At 39.3% G+C, this 23,165-nt stretch overlaps 1 protein-coding gene across 2 annotated transcripts in view; it reads right to left on the bottom strand.

Annotated features, from left to right (window-relative positions):
- Window positions 1-23,165, bottom strand: part of ITGA9 (integrin subunit alpha 9) — a 216,740-nt gene that overhangs the window by 76,345 nt on the left and 117,230 nt on the right. For both annotated transcript variants that reach the window (XM_032180886.1, XM_032180885.1), the window contains exon 17: window positions 14,150-14,226. In XM_032180886.1, the coding sequence (XP_032036777.1) occupies window positions 14,150-14,226 (77 nt within the window). The remainder of the gene's footprint in view (window positions 1-14,149; window positions 14,227-23,165) is intronic.

The raw sequence follows: 23,165 nt of genomic DNA, 5'->3' as shown, positions 1-23,165 counted from the left end.
AGATCTCACTGGGTTCTGTCTCTCTGCATTTGCCAAGGAGTTTTTCAGTTTTCCAGACATGGATTTCCAAAGGGATGTAATGAAACAATCAGAGGCTCTGATGTGTGGGAAGTGCAGAGCAAGATGGTCTAGACTCAGGCTTTAAAGCTGATGCTTGTGGATTGTGAGCACAACTTTTCCACATAATGCACATAATATTTATAGCATATTTGTTTCCTGAACTTATTTAATTTATGATGATCTTCATATATTGCCCAAAATTATGGCTTACAGTTCAGTGACAGGTTCTTATGAGGCAGATATAAATCTCCAGGAAACATTTCTGATTTCTCCTACTTACACTCAACCGCAGACACCACCAATCCTACCTATAACTGGACACTTTGCTTTCTAAATGTTATGGTGTATTCTTGCCATCAGCTATCAGTGCAAGTAAACATTGGCAAATGTGTACACTGTACAGAATCCACTAAAAAACTAGCTTGAGAGGTCAAAATATTTGGAGTGGTTGTTTCTTATGCACCAAATTAATGGGAAAACTATGTGAGAGTACGTGGAAGCATTTAACCTTTTGGCCCCAACATCAACATTCACTGTAGAAAAGCTGACAAATTATGAAGATATACAAAAACTATCTGCTGGGATTTGCTAATAATCACAAGTACATAATTGTAAGACAAGAAATAAAAACAACCACTTACAACTACAAATTATTTGTCATTAACTTTATAATCTCATTTCGCATTATCACTTCAAAAAGTAAATCAGCATCTTTCAAACCCATTAGCAAAATCTGGAAGTATCACTTCTGTAAGCAAAGAGGTGTTACAAGATATTTATCTTATGCCAGGTTGATACCATATGCAACGCACACTACACATTTGTGTCCAGCTATTACTATTTAACATGGACATTGCCACTACTTCTTTCCCTTCTACAGTAACTTATTTATAATTAAAAGAACAATATGCAAAGGAGGAAAGAATCCACTCTGAATTGGTGGCAGCAGTACTTTAAGATTTAATTTAAATATGATCATGATTACTGTCTTTCCTACTGAACAATAAAACAAATATTCAGAATGAAATCCTACTTAAAAGTAATCCCACAAAAATAACATTAAAATAAACACCATTATGTTGTGTTACTCCTTTACAAACCTATCACTCATCTGTTAGAAGTGCATCGCACCTAAGACAATGTTTATAACAATGTTTTCCTCAGCAGAAAAGGAAAACCCACTTTCTGAGAGCATACTAGTTGCTCCCTGATTAAAGCTTCTACACAAAAACTCACACCCTGTTAAACTCTTAAAAATCTCACTGATTTTAGGCTGGCAAAGGAGTTCAGATCTTCCTCTAAAAGGCTATAGGAGATTGTGCTGTAAGTCCCATTTTAAGAGTAGCTTTCCAAGTCATTAAATCCATGTACATCTGGAATGAATCAGGTTCACTTGCTGTAAGAAAAGGATTAGGAATCTCCCTGCTTGCAGGGGAGCTCCCGGGCCCCCTTTGCTGCTCGAGGGCACAACGTCATGGATGCAGACAGCCTGCTGCGGCGTGGGAGCAGCTCTGCTGCCAGCCTGGTGCCAGCCTGTGCCGGCAGCTGCTACACCTACAGCAGCCTCACTGACAACTCCAATGTGTCACTGAAAAGCTGTTGTCACCCGCCAGAAAGAAGAAAACAAACTAGAGCCACTTGTGGTCTTGACAAGGTATGTCAAATAATTTAAGGAACGGAATCAAGCAATGGCTTCTGGTTTACATTTCATTGTATGAGAACGATACAGCAGCCAGCATCCTCACCACAGCACTCATCACCCTCCTCACAGCAAGGAAGGCAGGTTAAAAATAAAAACATGCTCTAAAAACAGAAGTGATAGAAAAGATGGAAAATAATCAAGACAATCACTAAATTGGAAAGAATAACACCACCCATGACATCAGGTAATATGCATTAATAATAAAATAGGTAAAAGCTCTGGTTAGACTGTAGAGATATTAAATTTAGGCAACCATATTTGTATGCACATGCATACAAGCACACAAAATATGTCAGACTATCAATTTTTGCATGGAAAGGGAAATAAATTTGACATTCAGAAGTACTAAATGCAACTTTCATTCACATGAGCTAGACTTGCAGGTAAAAAAAAACAGTTCTGAAAATCAGGCTCCAAGTTTATGCTACGCAGAAGATAAACTCTGCTATAGTTTTAAAGTTTACTTGCGATGGTACTATGAATCAAACATAAAAAGAAATCTTCAACATTATCTTTTTTAGTAAAAAAAAAAAAAAAAAAGAAGAGGAAACAATTTTAAAGTTCCAGCATAAATCAAATAGCTTTTTAACACACATTAACATTCTTTGTTAATTCCTGTGCCACTTCCTTGTGTTATGGTCAGCGAGTGAATAAAGACCAGCTGGGAAACGCTAACAGAAGAGATCTGCAATTTTCATTTCTCCGCCCCCCAAGATGCTGGTGTTTTTATTAACGTGGGTCAAGGGAGACATAATCTGCATTCCAAAAGGCACACAGGGACATATTTCTCTATTTCCTGTACTTGAAAGACTTATTTTATATATATATATATATATATATATATATATATATATATATATATATATATATAAAACCAAAGCATTATTTAGCACTTCCCCTTAGCTTGTGCATATCATACACAGTGCAAGGAATGCAACAGGGTTGCACTTAGCCTGTTAGCCTGGATCATCAACTTCCCTTTAATCTTAGGAGCCTTTCCTTACAGAAGATCTGCATCTGCAAGGGTAAATCCCTGCTATTGCCCAATGGCCAGTGGAAGCTACAGTTGGGGACAGTTAGACTTCATCAGGGTAAAAAGGCTCCAGACAACTGAAGTTTAACCTGTCCTCCATCTCCATCAGATAAAGGTACACTGCTGAAGAAAGAAGTCCCATCTCTTTCCTTTAAACCAGTAAAAGGTGTGAGTGAACAGCATCAGTCTGTGACAGATCCAAATAGACTGATTTCTACCATCAGCAACCAGCATTGCAGCTGGTCTTCACAGTTACTGTGATACTGAATGTGTATTTTGCCCTCACAAACTCCTAATATTAACCCTGAAAACCTTTCTCCTTCTGGGGTTTTATCATAGGCCGCAGGATCAGTTGAGCTTTGCAAACACTTAAACCCCAAAAGCCAATGAAAAGCTGAAACCCTCAGCTCATCTTCTGGGAATTCATTTGAAGACCCAGAGCAAAACAAAGAGGTAGAAGCCCCATAAATAATCCCAGACTACGCAAAACTTTTAAGCAATCCCACAGGGAGCAGAGCTATTGGATTTTATACTGCCTGTGCATTACACTGTCGCAGTCTCACATGTGTATTCAAGGTCAATTCTCTCTGCAAAGCTTGAAGGCAATCTAGGTTAAGGACTTAGGCAAACACTTGGGATACCAGGGTTTATCCTGTGTTAGTTGAACTGCTGCCTTCCCCTCCTCGCATTGAAGCCTAAGCCACCACATGCACTAAGAGACCTCGTACAGCCAATGACTGCGGCCTAGCTAAGATGCACTAAGCCCACCATGGCAAGCTAGCTCTGGGCCCACCAGATCGTTTCATTAATGACCTGTTCTACTTCCCAAGCTGAAAACCTGGCTTTCTAGTCTGCTTTGAGTAGTATGAAGTACCATGAGGAGATGGGACAAACTCAAGGGAGAATTTGAGGAGCAGCCCAGAGCTCGTGTCAATGGAGTACAGTTTGGGATTAACACTGCACCAGAGATTGTACCCTATGAGGGCAGAATAACAACATGCCAATGTTTCCCCACAGGAGGGGACTGAATGGCCAGAATAAAAAAAAAAAAAAAAAAAAAACCTACTGCAGGGAGCCCACAGCCAAGGAGGTAGAACTGCTTGTGCCTGTTCCCTTGTGGGGCGGAGCTGCCCCTCTAGCTGTTGAGGTCCTATACACATCACAATTGCGGAATACAGCACAGAGTGTTAACTTTTCAACCTTTCCTATACGTTACTTTCATATATATATATAAAGAATGTATTTGAGTAGTAAACAACAGAAAAAAAACTCTAGGAACCCCTTTTTCCTCTCATTCTGGAATTGAAACAGAGTGATTTCAATTTACAGCCAGTTACTGTATTTTGAAAGCTTCTCTGGGAATTGTCCTTTCTTCCTCGAACATCATTTCTTCACACAAATTCCCCATAATTACACAATAGACATAACTGCCAGCTCTATAGTCTTCAAAGTAGAAAGTACAGAGCAGGGCACAACATCCACGTAAAAATACCCTTTATCTTACCATGATGCAGAAATCTGTTGCCTTTCTTCTACTATTATCAGTAATTTCAATTGCACCCAGCTGTTCAAAGCCCTTTATAAACAGAACTGAAGAGTCAACTTTGAAGGAACCAAGTCCTTTTTCACAGTGTTTACTCTGGGGAGCAGCTTTTGGATTGAATGCAGCTACCCTGGTTTGTGAAACTGTCACATGAAAGCAAGATCAAGCACAACATCTACAGAACCTCTAATCTAATCTTTCACCCTTGCAGACATACATACAAACTAACATCTTTTATAGCCACAAGCCGTGTCCTTTAAACAAATGATACTGTGCTCCTGAGACAGTTATCCTCACATGCGTGAGTGTATGTGCCTAAGGTTAGAACACAAACAAAAGTTAGTTACTAGTGGCAGAAACAAATTTAGAAGATAAATGGTACGACACGTAGCTGGAGTTGCATACACTAGCCTGATGTGGAAAAAATATATATATTTCCCCTGTTTTTTTTTTAAATACTGGAAGAGCAATGCTAAAATAGAAGATTGATGTCCAAAGATCTTGGAGAGGAAGTGAAATTTGAGAACGAAACAAATAGCATTTTGTAACAAGAAACTTTGTTGTTTCCAGGAACTAGAAAATTAAATTCATCAAGCAAACCACATATTTACAATAAAAATTATGCCCTCCACAGTAGTCCTATTAAAAGCTGATGAGGCAGGTCTGATTGTTTGCCTTTATTCAGGGGATGATGGGGTGCAGTATGTAATTTAAAAAACATACTCAGCTGAGCCTTGATGAGGAAGAAAGAGATCAGTGCCCCCTTCTACCAGTTACCTTCAGAGATCAATAAAAGGCAGCTAATTAGATATGACAAGTTAGAAGCAGCACCAGCTTGTTATTTTAGGAAATTTGTTTTGTAGGAGCAGGTCTAATATGCCAAAAATAAGTTATATCTAAATGTCAAACACTATAAGCAGCATCAACCTACATCAGCATATTTCCTCTATTTCAACCCAATAGTTCATGCAGAACCAGCAAAGTGATTACCTGGTGACCTGCAATGAAACTCAGCCTTATCAGATTTCGTACTTGAAGGATATACTACGAAAAACTTCATATAGCTATGCAACAGAAGTATGTGTGTATGCATGTATTTATCAGTCAAGAAATACTCTGCAAATCCAAAACAATGAAACAATGGTGCATCTGCTTTCATTGTGGTCTGTACCGTATCAAGGACTTCCTCCTCTGGAGGCCGATCACATATGACAACTCTGCTAGAGGTTAAGCTGTTGTTTTGTTAGTTTTATACTTTGGTTGCTAGAGTAGGAAAAAATATGACAACTTGAACTATCTTAGGTCCATAAAATACTGATATTGGGCTGTTCACAAGGAAGGCCAGGTTGCACATTAGTTCAATGATCATTTTATGTAATGCAAAAAACTCATCTCTTTAGGATCTGGTTTAACAAACAACAAAATCCTGTTCCAGGGGATATAGTCAAGTGATTCTTAACAAACAAACAAACAAAAAACCTGCACAGAATAGCATTTAAGAAGTTATAAGACTGGCTTGTGCAGTACCCCTGACTGTCAATCAGTACCCTGTTCTTAAAAAAATAGACTGGAAATCTGTATTCTTGTATTAGATGCAGACTATTGATGTTTGTTACAGCTTGTCACTTGATGGCTCTATTACCATCCACATGGGTTTAATCACCACATGTTCAAAAGGAAGAGGACTGCCCACTGCTATCAAACTGGACTTATTTATTTGGGGAGAGATTTATGAAGCGCTGAGTGCAAATAACCAGATGGAAACCAAAACTCCATTCCTTTATTCCCGTTCACCTTCAACAGGGGAAACATTCACTTGTTCCTGAGACGATGCTCCCACTGCAACTTGTACTACATCCTGATTAATTGCTGGCTCTACTGGGTAGTCCTTTCAGGAAACTACAAATCAGACCCTGGATATGCTACAACAAAATTTTCCATGTGCCTTGCAAATGCAGCATTCAATTCACTAGCAACTGTCTGTAGGCAAAAGATAAATGAAAGTTAAAGTAAATTAGAAATCAAATATCTTCTTCCTGGATTCACCAAATAGACTTACTTCCAAATAGAATTACAAATGTCCTAATATACACAAAATGCTATAAACATTTTCATTGCTTCCTTTACAATGCACCAAATTACTTTGAAAAAGCATTAAACTACCCTATAATTTGCAAAATTACTTACATCACAGTTAGAAACAGCATAATTTTGAGAAAACTGACAGCAACCTACTCATAACCCCCTTTTCAATGTTTTCCTCTTCTGTCTGAACTCTTTTGATACTTTAAAAGACCTGGAGTTGGGGCAGTACTTGGGTATAACCTAGTAACCTATGGGCTGCACATGACTGCAATGGGATTGGTCATGGCTCCATATTTGCATTCCAGAAGTCAGGAATATTGACACCAGTGTACACAGCTTTATATACACATGGTCCAGACTGAAAGCTCATGGCACTTTACTAGCACTAGGCATGCTAAACCAGAGCATTTGCTCATTTTTCTTTTGTTCTTTGTAAGGCAGCAAATTAGCTCCATCTGATTAGCTATGTTATTTAGGGTAGCCTGTCTAGGGTAAACAGAATGTCAAAAATATTTTTAAAGAAGTGTTCGTTCAATGAAAGATAAAGTAAGCGAAAACAAATTCTTCATCTGCTATGAATGAAGAGGAAGGGAAAAATAGATATTATCAGAGCATGTAATTAAGCTCCAAATGAAAGGATATTGTTTTTCCTCATCACGACTGTTTTGTTAAGATGCACTTCAGGGGCATAAAACCGCAACGGGCAGGCCATGAAACGTGAGGCCTCTCTGGAAACAAATTCCTGTTGTGTGATCAAAGGAAGATAAGTGCTGAGGCGTGAGCCTGGTCAAATTTATGAAACAGCTTTGCTTCCCACGTTAAACCACAAGCTTGCAGCTTTGCTCCACGGGTTTACAAAGTCTATGATCAGTGAAAGCCTTTATTTATTTATTTATTTGAAACCCTACCATATTCATGAGATACACTCAAAACACCTTTGATCTTTCTGATCAACATTTGATGGTAGTGCTCCTTCCTTCAGAAAGCATTGACTATCTGCATTGTTACTGTACTCTACTATGGTCTCTGCTGTTACATCTTGTGCTGGTGAAAAGCAAATTGGACGAAGCTGTCATAACACATGTTTTTATCTATGACTTCTGGATTCCTTCAGTCAGGGTTCTGCAATATTTTGACAAGCCAATATGAAACTGCTGAAAAAACTTCATTTTTCAAATCCAGGTGCTTAATGTCTGATCGTGTGCTTAGTGAACTACAGGGAGTCTTTCCACACATTTTAGTAGGTCCATGAACAGACTCTTTGTTGTGTCTATTTGCAAAACAACCACATGACTAGCTATGGGTTGCATAGCTAAATGAAATTTATTTTTATTCACTAATAATCATATGCTTATAAACTCATTATAGTGTAGTTTAATGCTATTTCAAAGTAATTTGGTGCATTGTAAAGGAAGCAATGAAAATGAGTTTAAAGCTCAGAGTGTGCAGGACCATGGGGTGGTGATGCAGGTGTTTTTTAACTTTGAGGTTACACGCCAAAAGATCACACTGAATTGTTAACCTGCCTATCAAGCAGACACATGCATAGGACAAAACAGATCATAGAAACAAAAGTACTGGCAGAAAATATGTTAATCTTTTAGCAGGTCACAGAAAGAATTTATTTGAAGGGAAAAAATGCTTCTGTAGAGCTGACCAGAAGATAACTGGAAAATACCTTTTTTTTTTTTTTTTTTTTTTTTCCCCATTAATCACCATTTTATTAAAATGGAAACATTTCAAACCTGAAGAAGTTTGACAGACTGCTTTTTTGTCCGTCTTCTGGCTAATTCCAGAAGGACTGGCAGAAGATGGCCCAAGTCACAAGCCTGACCTTTCAACTGGAAAAGGATGTTTCTCAACAATTCCATTGCACAAGAAAACTTATGAAAGCTTTGACTCCAATGCAAAATATAAAAAAATTGTAAAACCTTGCAAATCTCTGCAAATGCACCTGTTGCCCCTTTGGCTTTCAACAACTTTTGCTTCCAATTTGCCTTCTCCAAAACAAACAATTTGCAGAAGTACAGACAGGAACCCCAACCAATCTCTAGGGAAAGAAGGTAAATTTGAATCTAATAACCAGCTAGAACACCTAAGGGTGCTCTAAAACCTATACATAAAAGAAAGCTGCATATTACAACCACCCAAACACATGAGCAAAAGCATTCCAACGAGTGAGTAATGCGGTTTCGAATGACAGATGAAGGATAACCTCATGTCACATAAATATATGGAAGACAGACTTCCTCCTGGAACCTTCTCAGGAATAGCAATATTTATTACAGCGTATTCTATCCAAGGGAGCTCACAGCCCTTATCCTTACAACTTGATTTACATAACATGTGCACAGCTCACGCTGGAACATTGCAGCTACCTGTCATGCCGCAACATCATCTTTCTTCTGCTGCTGTTTGTTTTCAGTACAGCTGCACCACTCATTGCAGCACATGGGCTGTCAGTGTATTTACACAGTCATACAGGATTTCCTTCCTACCTGCATCTCACAGGGAAGCCACCACCCATTCTGCTCTGGTCTTTTAGCTGGTTCGTTTATTATAGCTGGAAGAAAGTCTGTTTTTTCAGACACCCTTACCGTCACTCAGATGTATTCTCTGTGGTTTTCACTTGGCTCCCCTTGAAGCCTGATCAGATTTCGGTCACTGCTGTTGCCTTTGTAGACAGTTACCTGAATACCAGTCTGAGGCATTAGGCCACAACCAGATTTGTGTTCCCGTGGACTCTGTTCTCTCAGCACATTTCGGTTCTTCCTAAAAGACCAGAGTGCTTTCCGCCCATATAGAGTACCATAGGAATAGATTAGGCTTCTCTAGCCTTGAAAATCTTCCACAAAACACATGCTTCAGAGTTTCCCCCTGCACATCTTGAGGAAACAGATGCAGTTCAGCCTCTAAACAAGTAGCTACAGAGAGGCTCAATAAAAGTGTGGTATTCACTACAGAAACCTGATGGAAAAGACATTTGCTGGGCTGAGAACACAAAGTGGGGCATTCAAGTCAAGCATGATATGTTATAAATGCATTTGTAATATTAAACAATATATTTGAAAATAATAGCTAACAGAGCACTCTTTAATTGCATTTTGCTTTTCAGTAATGGATTACTGGCAAGGAAAACCAGTTTTCTACTGCTGTCCCAAAAGATTGTTACCATAAAAATATAACTTATTGCAAAATATCCTATTCCTATTTCTCTTAAGGTTTCAGATTGTCTTGATAGATTTACCCACATGCAATACATAAATGCTATAAATATTTTCTTCACACTAAAATACTTCTAAATCCCTTCCTTTTTAAATCCCCTCTGCCCCTCATCTTCCCCACTAAGATGGGGCAGTACTGCATGGATAGGGCCAAATTTTGGTATCTGCTATTACAGCTGGAAGATTTAACACTGGAGTTTCGTTGATGGGGAGGCAATGAGGTAGTCTTCTCTACTCTGTGGTGCCGAAACCTCATGCTTATTCTTCAAGAAGAACGCATTTGAAAAGTTATGACTGGAAAGACAAAACACTTTTCTTCTGATCCTTCAGTTTCTCCCAAAACTGCCTTCACCAAATCCCCAGCACATCCCATGGCTCTTTTTTCCCTACCCTTAAATTGCATCTGTAGTTTTAAGCTAACAACACTCATAGTCCTGAGAATAAATGCAGGCCCAGCACTAAAAAGACCATTTGTGGTAACACTAGCATGCACCACTGTGGCTGTTTCACATGCTACCTCATTATGTCTGCACTAGAAAGTTTAATCCCTGCAGTTTTGTCAGGTCCAGCATTTGATATCACCATCCCCTCTTGTGATGCTGTTCTTGCTGGCAGAGGCAGCATCAGTGAGAGGCAAGGAGCCCCACAGGCAGGTTTCAGCCATGACACTGGATGACAACCATCTTAGGCAGCTGTTTCCACCTTGGTTAAGGGAGGCTCCTTGTTGAGGCAGCATTGCTCAAGTTGCAGAGAGGATTTTACCTTGACACGAGTCAGAGAACTGCAGCAAACTTGGTTGGAAGTCATCTCTAGAGACTATAGCATCCATCGTCCTCCTCATCACAGAACAATTGCCAACCACAGTCAGCTGGGACCTTGGACCTCACCCTGCTGAGTCCTGAAACCCAGAACAGCAGACCCCATGATCTCTGCCCTCCTTCTAGTGCAGCACAAACTGCCCACACAATACAGTTTTTCCTGGTGTCCAGCCTGAAGCTGCCGAGACACAGTCTGTGACTGCTGTCCCTGGTGCCATCTGACACAAGCAGTAAGAGTTTGGCTCCATCATTTCACAATCCTTACAAGTTGGGGTGGGCTTACATGCAAACACATGCTCATGAAAGTAGACAAGCCTTAAAGAGGTCCATCTCTTAACTGAAATCAAGCCTTAAAGAAATATGTCTGTTAACTGAGAATGTGTATTTTTCTATTCAAAATAAATGCATTCTAGCTTGTCTTTATTCCAGTACAGCATGTTACCCTAGTCTTTAGCCCACGTCTGCAAGGACACCTTCCATTATAACAGAAGCGTTTGAAAAAACAAAAACAGAGCATGGGAATCACTACCACATCCCATTCTCACCCTCTGAAATCTTCACTAATTCTTTCTGATAGGGTTAGAAATCTTTGAGGTTTTTATCATTATCCACTTTCAAGGCCTTTCCCCTTCTCCTCCCCACTACCAACATCACAGTGAAGGATTTCAGCTAGCCCAGCAGCACAGTTTCCACTTGCAGCAGCACTAACAAGAAATAACGAGGCAAACATAACTCTATCTGGTCAGAATGGCAGTGTTCAATTTACAAACACAGATTTGCTTGGTTTGAGCACTTTGGATAAGTCACCATATATTAGATTGTTAGGTGGATGTGCTGGTTTGTCTGTTTGTTATGTATCAAAGTGCAGTGATCCCCATTTGTGGGGGCACGAGTAAGTTTTGGGAAGAGAAGGATGATCCCATGAAATGCCAAATTAGACCAGGATCATCTTCCTATTAGTCATTTGGTACACTGGTTTGACATATTCGAATGCAGGTGTGATCTTAACTAACTGGGTAAGTCTAGTGATTCAAATGCATCTCAGGTGAACTCTATATCGGAGTAGTTTGCATGGTTCCTGAACTCACAAGTGTGACCTCAGCAAGCAATTCTCATGATGATAATGTAATCTGAGCTAACTTCCTATACACACAAGTGCTCTGACCAGCACACATGTGAAAGCCTATTATAGTGATGGACAAAACTATACTTCACAATATATCATGCTCTGTATAGCTTTTGGCTCTAACATGCTACAAATCAATGAAAAAATGTGTAAGAACAGCCAGAATAAATCAGTCCATCCAGCAGAGAGCCCTACTTCTAACTATGTCTAAAGCAGAGGCCTATGGAAGAACAAGGCAATCATGTAGTGTTATTTTCCTCATCAATTTCTGCAGTTTCCAGCATTCAAGCTTGGCATCTCTACTATTTCAGTTTTCAGTGTTTACAACATCCCCAACAGTAAATTCCACTGATTAACCATATGCTGCTTGAAAATATAGCTCCTTATTTGTTCTTTTCATTACTCTAAATAGCTTAGTATGATTAGCAAACTAACACCTTGCTGTTTATTTTTAGCAGATTTCCCTGATCGTTTGTGAGTATGACGAGTACCACTGGCCCCAGCACATGCACACCAGAAAAACAGACTAGTTACTCCTTCTGTTGACTACGTTAATTATGTAGCAATGCTCAGGCACCATTCCTCTTAGGCCTGGACAACTTACTTTCTTTATGACTTTTTGGTGAGAAATCCTAATAAAAGTTTTGGAAGCCCAGGCAGATGACCTCAACTAGATCACTCTACCCATATGTCCAGCAATACCTTCAAAGAGCTGCTGAGTATCTAAGACACTGTATTTACTGCTGCCTTCCCATAAACACCCTGTTTATTTCAATCTATCATGTCTGTGTTTCTTATGTACATTGCTTTTATTAATAAATCCACCAATTTTAGTCAGATGTGATTATTTAGACAAAGACACTGCCATAATCTTCCTAAAAATGAAGTCACCCATTTAGTTCCTAGGTGCATATAATAATGAAAGATTCATGTTCTATGCTCTACCTACAAAGCAAATGCTTTTTACACAGAATTATCATAAACAACCAGTATGTGAAAACAGGCTCACAGAGTTCTTTAGCATAAGACATGAAGGGGCTAGAAAGATGAGCATGTTCATCAAGGTGGACATTTTTTTTTTTTTTAATAATCAGAATCCATAGCATGCTTTTGTATTTTTACAGACCAAAAACGTGTTTTCTTAAGAGATGTTTACTGTGCTACTATTCTTACTAGCTGAAGTCCACAATGCCCTTTACCTTAAGGAAACCTATTCTGTGAGGACTTGATAGATTTGATGACATCCTGTTTATTTCAGACAGGACTTCAGAATGTCACTGAACAAAAAAGACTTGAGAGCACTTGTCCAACATTTTGTTATGTGACTGTGGAAACTCTATTTGAATATCCTCATTATTATTTTTTTTTTTGACAGTTGTGGCTTTTAAATTGTTGTGATAGTGTAAATAACAGTCATAAAAGTAAACAGTCTAATACTGTAATCACAAATACAACTTTTACTGCTATGATTACCACACACTGACAAGTTTTTAGAAGCAGTTTTTTATTGATTATTTCCCAAATGTACAATAAACCCCCTTACTTGCTTCCTCAGTCCACACAGACAAGTCTCCAGCTCTACTCTCAATATGTTCTTCTCACTACTAAAATCTAGTGAAAGGTCAAAAATCCAGACTAATCACAGTCAAAGTGTGGACTCTGCAACTTGAGACCTAACTCTGCTCCCAGCCAATCCCCAAAAACATTCCTGTGGACTTCAGTTGTGTCTGGAGAAGTCCAGTCCGTTAACTACTCAGATTTGACTCTTGTTCAGTTTTTGTCTCCAACTATGGCTACAGCATGCTGTAGACTTACATAAAATGTGTATATCTCCTACCCATTTTTCTTTTTTTTCCAATTTTCATAAGCAGCAAATTCTCTTCCCCTCTTTCCTGACCTAAAAGCAAAGCATTTCACAGAGAGCATCTGCAAACAGCAAAACATCTGGCACACAATTAAATAACTCACATCAGCACTTCCATTTCTAAAAATGTGCTAAAATGCTGAAGAAAAAAAAAAAAAAAAAAAGGAAACAGAAGTGATGCATGAAGTTCACCTTTAGCCTGATTTATCCAGAAATTGAATAACTGCATCCTGACAAAACAATAGGTGCTTTCCTAGGATCACCAGTCTCAAAGGACAGAACATAAACTTCACCTCTGGTCTATTTGACAAGGTTTATTATCCCAGAAGAAAGAGAAATCAGACACCCCCGAGTTACTAACAAAAAGACAAAGGAGAGCAGTATTTCAAGAGTTAGTAAAGTATACAATTTCAGAAATTAAAGGTTGGGGGGGGGGAATCACAACCATAGAAGACACATTTTTCTAAAACCTGTGACATGTTTTCAGAACAAAAATGCTTTTCTGTGTGCAGTTTACACCTACACCTCCTTGTACATCTTGAGACCTTACTGCACTAGACATGCCATCATTATCAATATCCTAGTCTGGATATAAGATGACTGTATTTGCATTTTGATTTTTGACTACATCTTACATAAAATGAATGGTGTACTAGCATATAAGAATGAAAAAGAAAAAACTTCAGTTACTCACCTAGATAGCAGTAATTTACCCTGAAGTTTCAAATCAGCAGCACAGTCATCAGATTGACAGTTCCTCTCAAAAACAGTCTGTGAAAAGCAAAGAAAAGAACTGTTATAGCATAAAACGTATAAGATTAAAGCTCCCCCAAAGAGGCAACATGTTTGGATGAAATAAAAAATCACCAAAATTTGTGATACAGAATATGCAGTGTGAACGCTAAAGAAACTCAAGGGAAGCCAAATCTCATCTTTACAAAAAAGTCTTTATTCTCATTTAACTGAACAAGAAGGTTCAACAAAAACAGACTCCCTCAGAGATTTTCCTCAATCCATTCCCACTTCTCATCTTACAAGAATTACTTCTCTCACACCTCTTCTGGCACCTCTTTCCAACACATGTGCAAGAAAATGAAACAGAAAATATAGACTATCAATGAAACTATTTTCAGCCCTGCAAATTGGAAGAAAGGAAATCACGCAAACATTCAGTGGCCTACATTAAAGATAAGGATTTTTTTTTTTTTTTGTGAACAGTGGCAAACTTTTCTGCTATCTTGCGAGCAACAGAAAATTACAGACTTATTTACCCAGTGATATCCTAGGATAACAGAACCACTGTCAGTCTTGTGATAAAGACTATCATTTATGATCTTTAACAGATTGATAAAAGCAGGGGTTGTGAAAGAACAACATAACACTAGGCATTAGCACACTAAGCAGCAAAAAAAGAAAACAGCATGTTGACAGACAGCGAATACATAAGAAGTCTCCATTAGCCTATGTGAATCTCTGTGGCAATTTGTCGTAATTAAATGGGGCAGCCAACAGAGAGCAAAAGGAAAAGATAGGAACACATTCCTCGTGTCCAAGAAACTCAGAAGCTGTCAGGATTGTGGTTATTTTCCCCTGCTGTTAAGAACAAAGACTGATACATTTCTGAACAGTTGAGCAGACCTTTTCCTGTCCTTTTTCTGTGTTTTTAGATCTCTCCAAAGAGGAGTGCACCTTTATGATATCAATTAGTTTTGAACTAGCAGTACAACCTACAGCATAGTTTGATATCTAAGCTGCAAATAGGACAAAGAAAAACGGGAGGCGGCAAGTACATTTGGGGTGATTTACTTTATGCTTTCATTTTACTATCCCACATTTTTCTTTCTCAGAATCTCAGATGTAGAAATTGGTGAGTGTTTAAACACAAGGCCTGTGACTACTTTTTCTCCTTAATAGAGGCTCCCACACCAAAAGACGAGAATCATGATAGCCCTGGGACAGGAACTTGCACAAGGAATCCCTCTCAAAACATGGTACATTTCAAAGGCATAGCTTCAAAAGTTCTCAGCACTAATCCTCAACCAGCATAGTACCTATATATAGGAAAGACTGTTTGACCTTCAGAGGAGAAAGAAAAATAAACTGCAAAAACAGTCTTGCCTGACAGTATCCCTATTTGCATTACAGAAATCTTGGCAAAGTGAACAGAGTGATCAAAGATATGACCTGCACTTTTAAAAGAATCAAGTACTGTAAATACGTTTAAATAACTACCTAACAATCTTGGAATTTTGTTACTAAATCCATAGATGTGGTTCTTCACAAGGAACAAATACCTCATTTTCTAAAACTACTGAGCACGTACGTCTTCCAACACACCATGCAGTGAACAGCAAGCTACTCTGAAAAACATCAAGAATATTTTATGTGATAAAACTCAAGTTCCTACATAGCACTAACACAGGAGAAATAAATAAGGATGATGAGTCCTCAGATCTGTAAATGTGTAGGAGTAAACTCCTTACTTTTGTGGATAACCTTGAACCCAGTCAGGTTTGAGGGTGCAGGGAGAAGATTTCCAGTCCAGACAGCTGCTAGGACCTATACAGGCAGCCATCATTGGTTCAGTCTGTCATAGGCTAATGATATCTCTGGATTACTTTGCTATTCTCCAGTATTTCCCTTGTTTGAATAGATTTCACCATGCTTCTATTCTACCTCCTGTTTTTGTTTGCCTGCTACAGCCTCAATCCAGTAACTTCTCACTTCTGTTTCCTCCACTTTCTTCTCTGCTGTCTTGAGCCTTCCCTTGCCCAGCCTGTTGCTTCTTCTGCCTTTCCAGTTGACTAATTCCTGCCTTTTCAAATTCCTCCTAAAGAATTAAAAGTGGTAAACGCACTGTAAGTCATCATAACATTTGTGAGCACTGCTTATACATTCTATTACTGTGCCCTTAATTGGTCTACTTGGACTGTGATTCCTTCAGGCCAGAAACCATACTTAATTCAGTGCTTCACGTTGGTAGAGAAAGCATCTATTGTTGGGATATGTATAAGCACTACTAGAATATAATCAATTTTAGCTCTAAGCAATCTTTAAAGTGGCTTTGGCTTTAAAATAAGTTTTAGGGATTTACAGAGCTCTTTACATATTCAAAGTGTTCAACAATGTAACCAACCTTCACACCGTTAGGCTGTACATAATATTTAAGATGGGAAAGAGGGAAGTAGGAGGAAATAAATTCCTTGTGCATAGGAAACACTTCACAATTTTTGCAGTTGCTGCTGCTCAAGGTGAGGAGAAGCAATTCTGAACAGTGGTTTTACAGTAGAAGTTCAAATTCTTACTGGATTCTTCCTAGATTCCACTTCAGTTGTACCAACTACCTCACAGTTTTGAACATGTTCATCAGAGATGGTCAGGAAGCTTCTTTACATAAGAAATACATTCAAGGGAATTTTTAAGCTTGTGGGAAGGGGTGAACAAAAATTGTCCTGAAAGAGAAACACAGCTGCATCTCTTAAGGTCACCACACTTCCGTCTGGCATTTCCAAGAGCAAAAAAGGTATGTGTGCACTCAGCAGCACAGACTGAACAATGTCAATGTTTCAAGGACACATCTTCACTGTAAAGCACAGAGCTAATGCAGTATGCATGTGCATAGGGAGTCTGCTAGCCTTCCTGCAATCCCCAGATCTACAGCACAGCAGAGTGCAAATCTAGTGATTTCAGGGTCCATGATTCCTCCCTGCATTCCCCCCTGCTGCACAGGACCCAGCAGCTACACGAAAGTGCTCCATAGAGGTTCCCACCAGGTCACCAAACATCCAGGACAAACATGGTTTTCTGATATTCTGCCTGGCAACTTTCTTTGGGTAGAAAAGAAGATGCTTCTTGGGAGGTCAAGGAATGTGGTAGATACATCCTGAAAGATTAGCAGAGGCGGATGTTGCCCAAGTCCTCCAGAGAGTAAGCCAAAAAGCTTACATTAAGACATACTTGCTATAGAGCGAATGAAGACATCTGTATCTGATAAGTGTACTGTAAGAAGAGACCTAGAGCCAGCTGACAGGGAAGATGTGTCTACACAGGCACTCAGGACTTTGTAGCAAGCACCTTTGTGACCAGCTTACCTCTTGAATAGAGGTAAAGGATTAAATTCCACTTTTTACATAAATATATGATCCTTTGCCTTATGAAGTAATAGGATAAATCCATAGTCCTGCAACCTAAAGCATCCTTAACCACAAAGCTGCTGGTTAGTGTGGTTAAAGGTATCCCCATTTTTCTTGTTGCTGATCTTGGACTGCTAAGAAATGACACCAAGAGAAAACCAAGCAAGGAGCCTGACTTGAGCCTAATGGTCAGAGCTCTCTGCTCAGAGGAAGGCAATCCAGGGTTTCAAACCTGATTCACTAAATTGCTTCAGTGTCTTTAAATGACTATCTAAAATTAAACATCTATGTTTCTGGGAGTAGGGAAGAGAACAGGAAACGGGGAAAAGTGAAAAAAGCTGTGTTTATGGCACTCCTGCCCACAGAAAGTCTTGGAAATCATCCAATAAACAAAGAAAAAAGTATTCCAAGACATTCAAACCCCCAGAATTCAGGGAAGCAGTAGAAATTTCAGGTCTTAGCCAAAATGTGCAATCAAGACTTTGAGAGGTTGCCAATATTGTGTTCTGTAAGAGTTGTGCCCATCTTCTCAGAGATAAAGGAAAGTGACAGCTGAAGGTCAACACTTGAAGAGAAGGGGGAGAACTGGGATTTTCAACACTGAAAACACGTTGTTTTATGGTTTGGATATGAGATTTCACTCTAGATCAGGTCTTTAACTACTTCTTCACACATCAGTCCACAGAAAGTTCAAACTGTCTCTTTTACAAAGTGGCAGCACTGGCCTTCGGAAACTCGAGGATCCATCCATTTAAATTCACAAACTGTGCCACATTCTTCAACAGAACACAGATTATGCACAATAATCTGGATTAAGCATTCCAGTCTCTACACTGATTTCCTGTAAATTGTCACCATACCCTACAGTATGTGCAGAGATTCCTTAGAAACTACATCACAGTAGCAAAACAACAGCACTGCTAAGAATAAAGGGGAGCTTTTTTAAAAAAACAAAACAAAACAAAAAAAAAAACTTTTCAGATCCTGATGCTATGCCATGTTACATGGTGAAGTTAGGTTCCTAGCTCTATATTTAAGGACCCGGATATGTGATCTGATTTTCAAAAGTACTGAGCAGTAAGCAAATCTCACTGCCTTATCCAGGACCTATTTTCTATTTCATAGCTTTACAGATCGATCATGTGGATATTAATATGCTTAACCAGATATAGGAGCTTGATTTTAGACCTACATTTTGTATTTAAGTTTTCCAGCTGCCTGCAAAATAAAGCTGTTACCTGAAGATCTATTGACCACAGATAAATAGTCACTGGCTCCCCCCCAGACATCCAATACTTCACTACTCACGGAAGTGATCCATTCAAATATCCTGCTAAACCAAGTGCAAAAAAGCAGATTCACATTCCTGCTAGAAATGCAATTAATACTCTGGAAAGCTCTCCAGGATTTCATCAGATGTGCTGGCTAAACTAAGAACATATGATTTCCACAACACCTCCAACGACTGGCAGAGCAAACACAGGATGAAGGCAGAAATACCAGGGGAGCTGAGCTATAAGAGTTGAGAAGAATCAAAGCCAAAATCTGAACCACGAAACCAAAGAGCAGCCACCTTGGTACCGCATGGTGCAGGAGACTCAGGCTAGCCAGGAAGCTCCCTCAGCTCCACGTAGACTTCATCAGAGCACGCTTTCCCGCATAGAAAACAGGTACTCACTTACAGTGATTTAGTATAAGAAAACAGGAACTGAATGGTAGTAATTATTTTATTACACTAATAAGGGTTCACGACACATGGAACTTCTCCAGCTGGGGAAGGCTACAGGGAAATTCATCCACTCTGAAGAGTGGAAGACTCTGGGCCTAAGGCTCACGACTACTGCACTGACACTTGTCAAGCCATCTAAGGTCAAATGCATTAATTTCTTCCCTATTTCAGCTCTATCCTGCTATTTATTACCTTTCAGTATGTGTTGAAAATTGGGCTGGAGCACCAAGATAAAAAGGGGAGAAAACGCTCAAGTGTTTTTTGAGAGGAACAGGAACTCCCAAATGGAATCAGCCATTTAGAAAAGATCAGGCATGAAACCTGTTAGCAATTGAATGCAAACACAAATTAATAAGCACATGTATTAGTTATTCCTCACAGCAGTAAGTGGATTTAACAATGCAATTTTGTCCTTGTATTCTCCTGGGGTGAAGAATTACAATTGGTGGCAATAGAAATACACCCCCCCAAAGCCTTTCAGAGCTTTATTAGATTTCTAGTCTGACTCACTCATTTTTCAGGCTGAGGCATTTTTTTTTCTTTTTGAAATCATTAACAGTTAAATCATCCAAGAAGCGTTCTCATTATACAAGATTTCAGACCTTATAAATCCATAGAACAAAGATGAGAAAGACATACCGGGTTAATTGTTCCATCTCCCAATACCATTATAGGATGGATTTCTGTAGCACATTTCTCACTATATTTTCCTGTCTCATCTTAAATGGTCTTCCATTTATTTTGAATGATAGCAGAATAATTCAATTATTTCATCTCAGGAGAGTTTTTAGTGACACTTGAGAACATTTTCTACCCTAAATGTCCTTATTTCTATCATCCAAACTGAAACTATGTGAGATGAATCTTTCACCCAGGATGCTTCCATACTTAAACATTTTAACATAGGAGTCAAAACCATTGCTGCTCATCATACAATAGCGTGATTTGAAATATAAGAGCATAATAAAAATGATAAGTAAATACATGTATTTATATGTGGCAACTGTTTTGATGGCTAGAAACACAAAGCTTTAGAATAATCAGATAAGCAATTTATGTCTACCTGTAGCTCATTTAGACCCACAAGGATGTGTGAAAGTGCTCTCTTAAAAATTCACCTGCACTTCAGTGGTTTTGTTTTTATGACTGCTACACTGAACTGACAAGGATTTTGTGGCACTGAGGTACTCTGAACTGAATGAGCTGATACTATCATATTATCTGCTTCCAGATGTTAGGTATCCCAATTAAACGCTACTGACCCTTCATATAACTGCTGAAACACTATCAAGAGGACTAATGAAGCCTGTCATCTGTCTGTGTGGCTTTTAAAGTATATTAGGATTTTCTTTAACAGCTCAACACATATGTAGAAAAACTGTCCCCTCTTACACTTATAATTCTCCATCCACAGAGTAACTTGGAAATGAAGTTCATGCTGTTACATGGAACTGCAGAAATTACCCAACAGGAATTCAAGTTAGGGTTCAGCTTGCAAATGTTCATGTGATCATCTCTCACTTCTCTACATATTTATTTAAAGAACTTATAGACTAAATCGGATAACTCATGTCCTACCACCTCTGACACGATTAACTTACAGTCTGACTCTCCCCAGCACACATGCACAGCTTACACATGCAGGTGGACATATCTGTATGCACACACAGATGTGCATGTTATATTGGCTGTTGTTCTTCAGGAAGCCCACGAGATCTAAACCATGTCTTATGCATTCCCAGCTCTGATGTTTTGCCTCTGCCTCTAAGCAGGAATATAAACAAGTTGGACAATTACTGGCCAAGCCTTTCATTGCTTAAGAACAAGCATATAGAAACATGCATACCATCAGAGGCACTGATTTCCACTAATTCTTACTTCAGCGAGTTTGCTAATTACAAACATTTCAGAGGTACAATGCATCTGGACACCTGCTGTTCTCACTCAGCACTGAATCTCTTCCAGACTTGTAAATCTTTCCTCATTATTGCCATTCAACAACAACAAAAAAAAGCAGGCAAATGCAATACTCAGCCTAATCCAGTGTATGCTCAGGGTGGGCCCTTTTCAGATTTCCTGGCACCAACAGCACCCGGTCCCTGCCAGTTCAGCACTGACTCTGACCAAACTTGTCTAGAGCAAAAGACTGACACTACCAAAAGGATGGCAAAGGGAGGAGTGGAAAGCATCATTTTCAGCAATTGCACCCTGCCTGATGGAAAAAGAACAGCGATGAAGCAGGAAGGGTGGCACATGGCAGATCTCTGCAAGAATTAAGGCAGAAGGGAACGAGGGAGCTTGCCCTGCCCAGGGAGGAAAGGGAGCTTAGTGGCAAAGAGTTTCACCTGGAACACAGCAATTTAGCTGAATCCTGCAGTCATCTCCTGTATGCCTGGGTATAAAATATTTGATCGTCACCCTTCCCACAGATCCAGCTCCAGACAAGTACATGAAGCTACTGAGGCTTCAGCTGTACCAGTAACTTAAACTGCCCTGGCCTCCAAGACAGGGAAAGACCCTTGGAGCACTCTAGCAGCTGACCCATGCCTGGGAATGGTTTGCGGTAGCTGGCACAGGTTGAAACCATGGCAAGAGCCACTCCAGCAGCTTACCAGGATAGAGATGTCACTCCAATGCCTAGAAACGCACCAGGCACAGTTCAGTTTGCTGGTGGAGACCTGATCTGACTTAAGCAGGCATGTTGGCATCTCTGTGCTTTGGAAGAGGTGCCACTGGCAAACCTGGATCATGCCGTGTGGATGAACACTACATTTCAGCCTGTGTAGATCTGTCACTGCCTTGTGCTCAGTATGAGATATTGACTGGGGGGATGTTTTAAAAAACAGAGTGCCATTATTAATGCAGCAAGCCAAAATTACTACAGGTGTTCATAATTCAGCTTCATAAAAATATTCCTATGCTTTCTCATACCTGTCAAGTAAGCTAATTTATGTCCAAATACTTTTCAAACACACATTTCCAAAAATAGTGCTTTGATTTTAAAATGTGAAGCCTGACCCAGAGACGTGCAGCCTCAGACACCCAGAGATGCAGCACCATATCCAGACTCTCACTGCAAGTCTGACATAGCTGAGAACAGAATGTCCTAAACATTTTCTGTCTCTCATAAGCAGTTTTATGACAGACCATTCCCAAAATCCTGAAGATGCTGACGCAATTAAATCTACTGAGAATATTTTCCTATAACAAAATGGTGTCTCCATCCACATAACAGCAGGTGATTTTATTACAGTATTCAAAACAGACAGAATTCTAGCATACCACATTTTAAACTCTAAGATACATTACTGGATACTGCTAGAACAAATCCTCGCTGTATTTGGCAGGAGATCTTTGTCTTTCCTGGTTGACATGTATTTATACAGTGGGTATGCAAAAATAAATGTTATAGTACAAACCACTTACAATGAGCAAAGCCAAACCATGTTCTAAATACACATTAATTTCCCTGAAGTAAGAAAATATATTAGTTTTTTCCAGTGGACGGAGGTAGCAACTGGATTTGGAAGGCAATGAGGAAGCTAATGGAAAGTCATCCTCAGGGTGGGAAGTTCATAATACACACTCAAAAAGTAAAATCTTTGTTTCTCCACCCAACCTTGATCCATCAGAGATTTTCTGTTTGAACAAAACTGAGCTGGCTAGCCACTGACAACTTGGAAGGCTGTAATCATCTCCACATAACCAGTCTCCACCCAACAATTGTACAAAAGTTGCTAAGGCATCTATCAATAGACATGTACACATAGCCCATAAGTATTTGCTTTTGCTACCACAAATGATTACACCAAGCTATAGCAACCATAGTTTCTGGTAAGCATATACAA

Source organism: Aythya fuligula, chromosome 2, assembly GCF_009819795.1.
Source record: "Aythya fuligula isolate bAytFul2 chromosome 2, bAytFul2.pri, whole genome shotgun sequence".
NCBI lineage: Eukaryota > Metazoa > Chordata > Aves > Anseriformes > Anatidae > Aythya > Aythya fuligula.
Note: the sequence above shows the minus strand (reverse complement) of the source record. Positions and strands in the feature narration are given on the sequence as shown.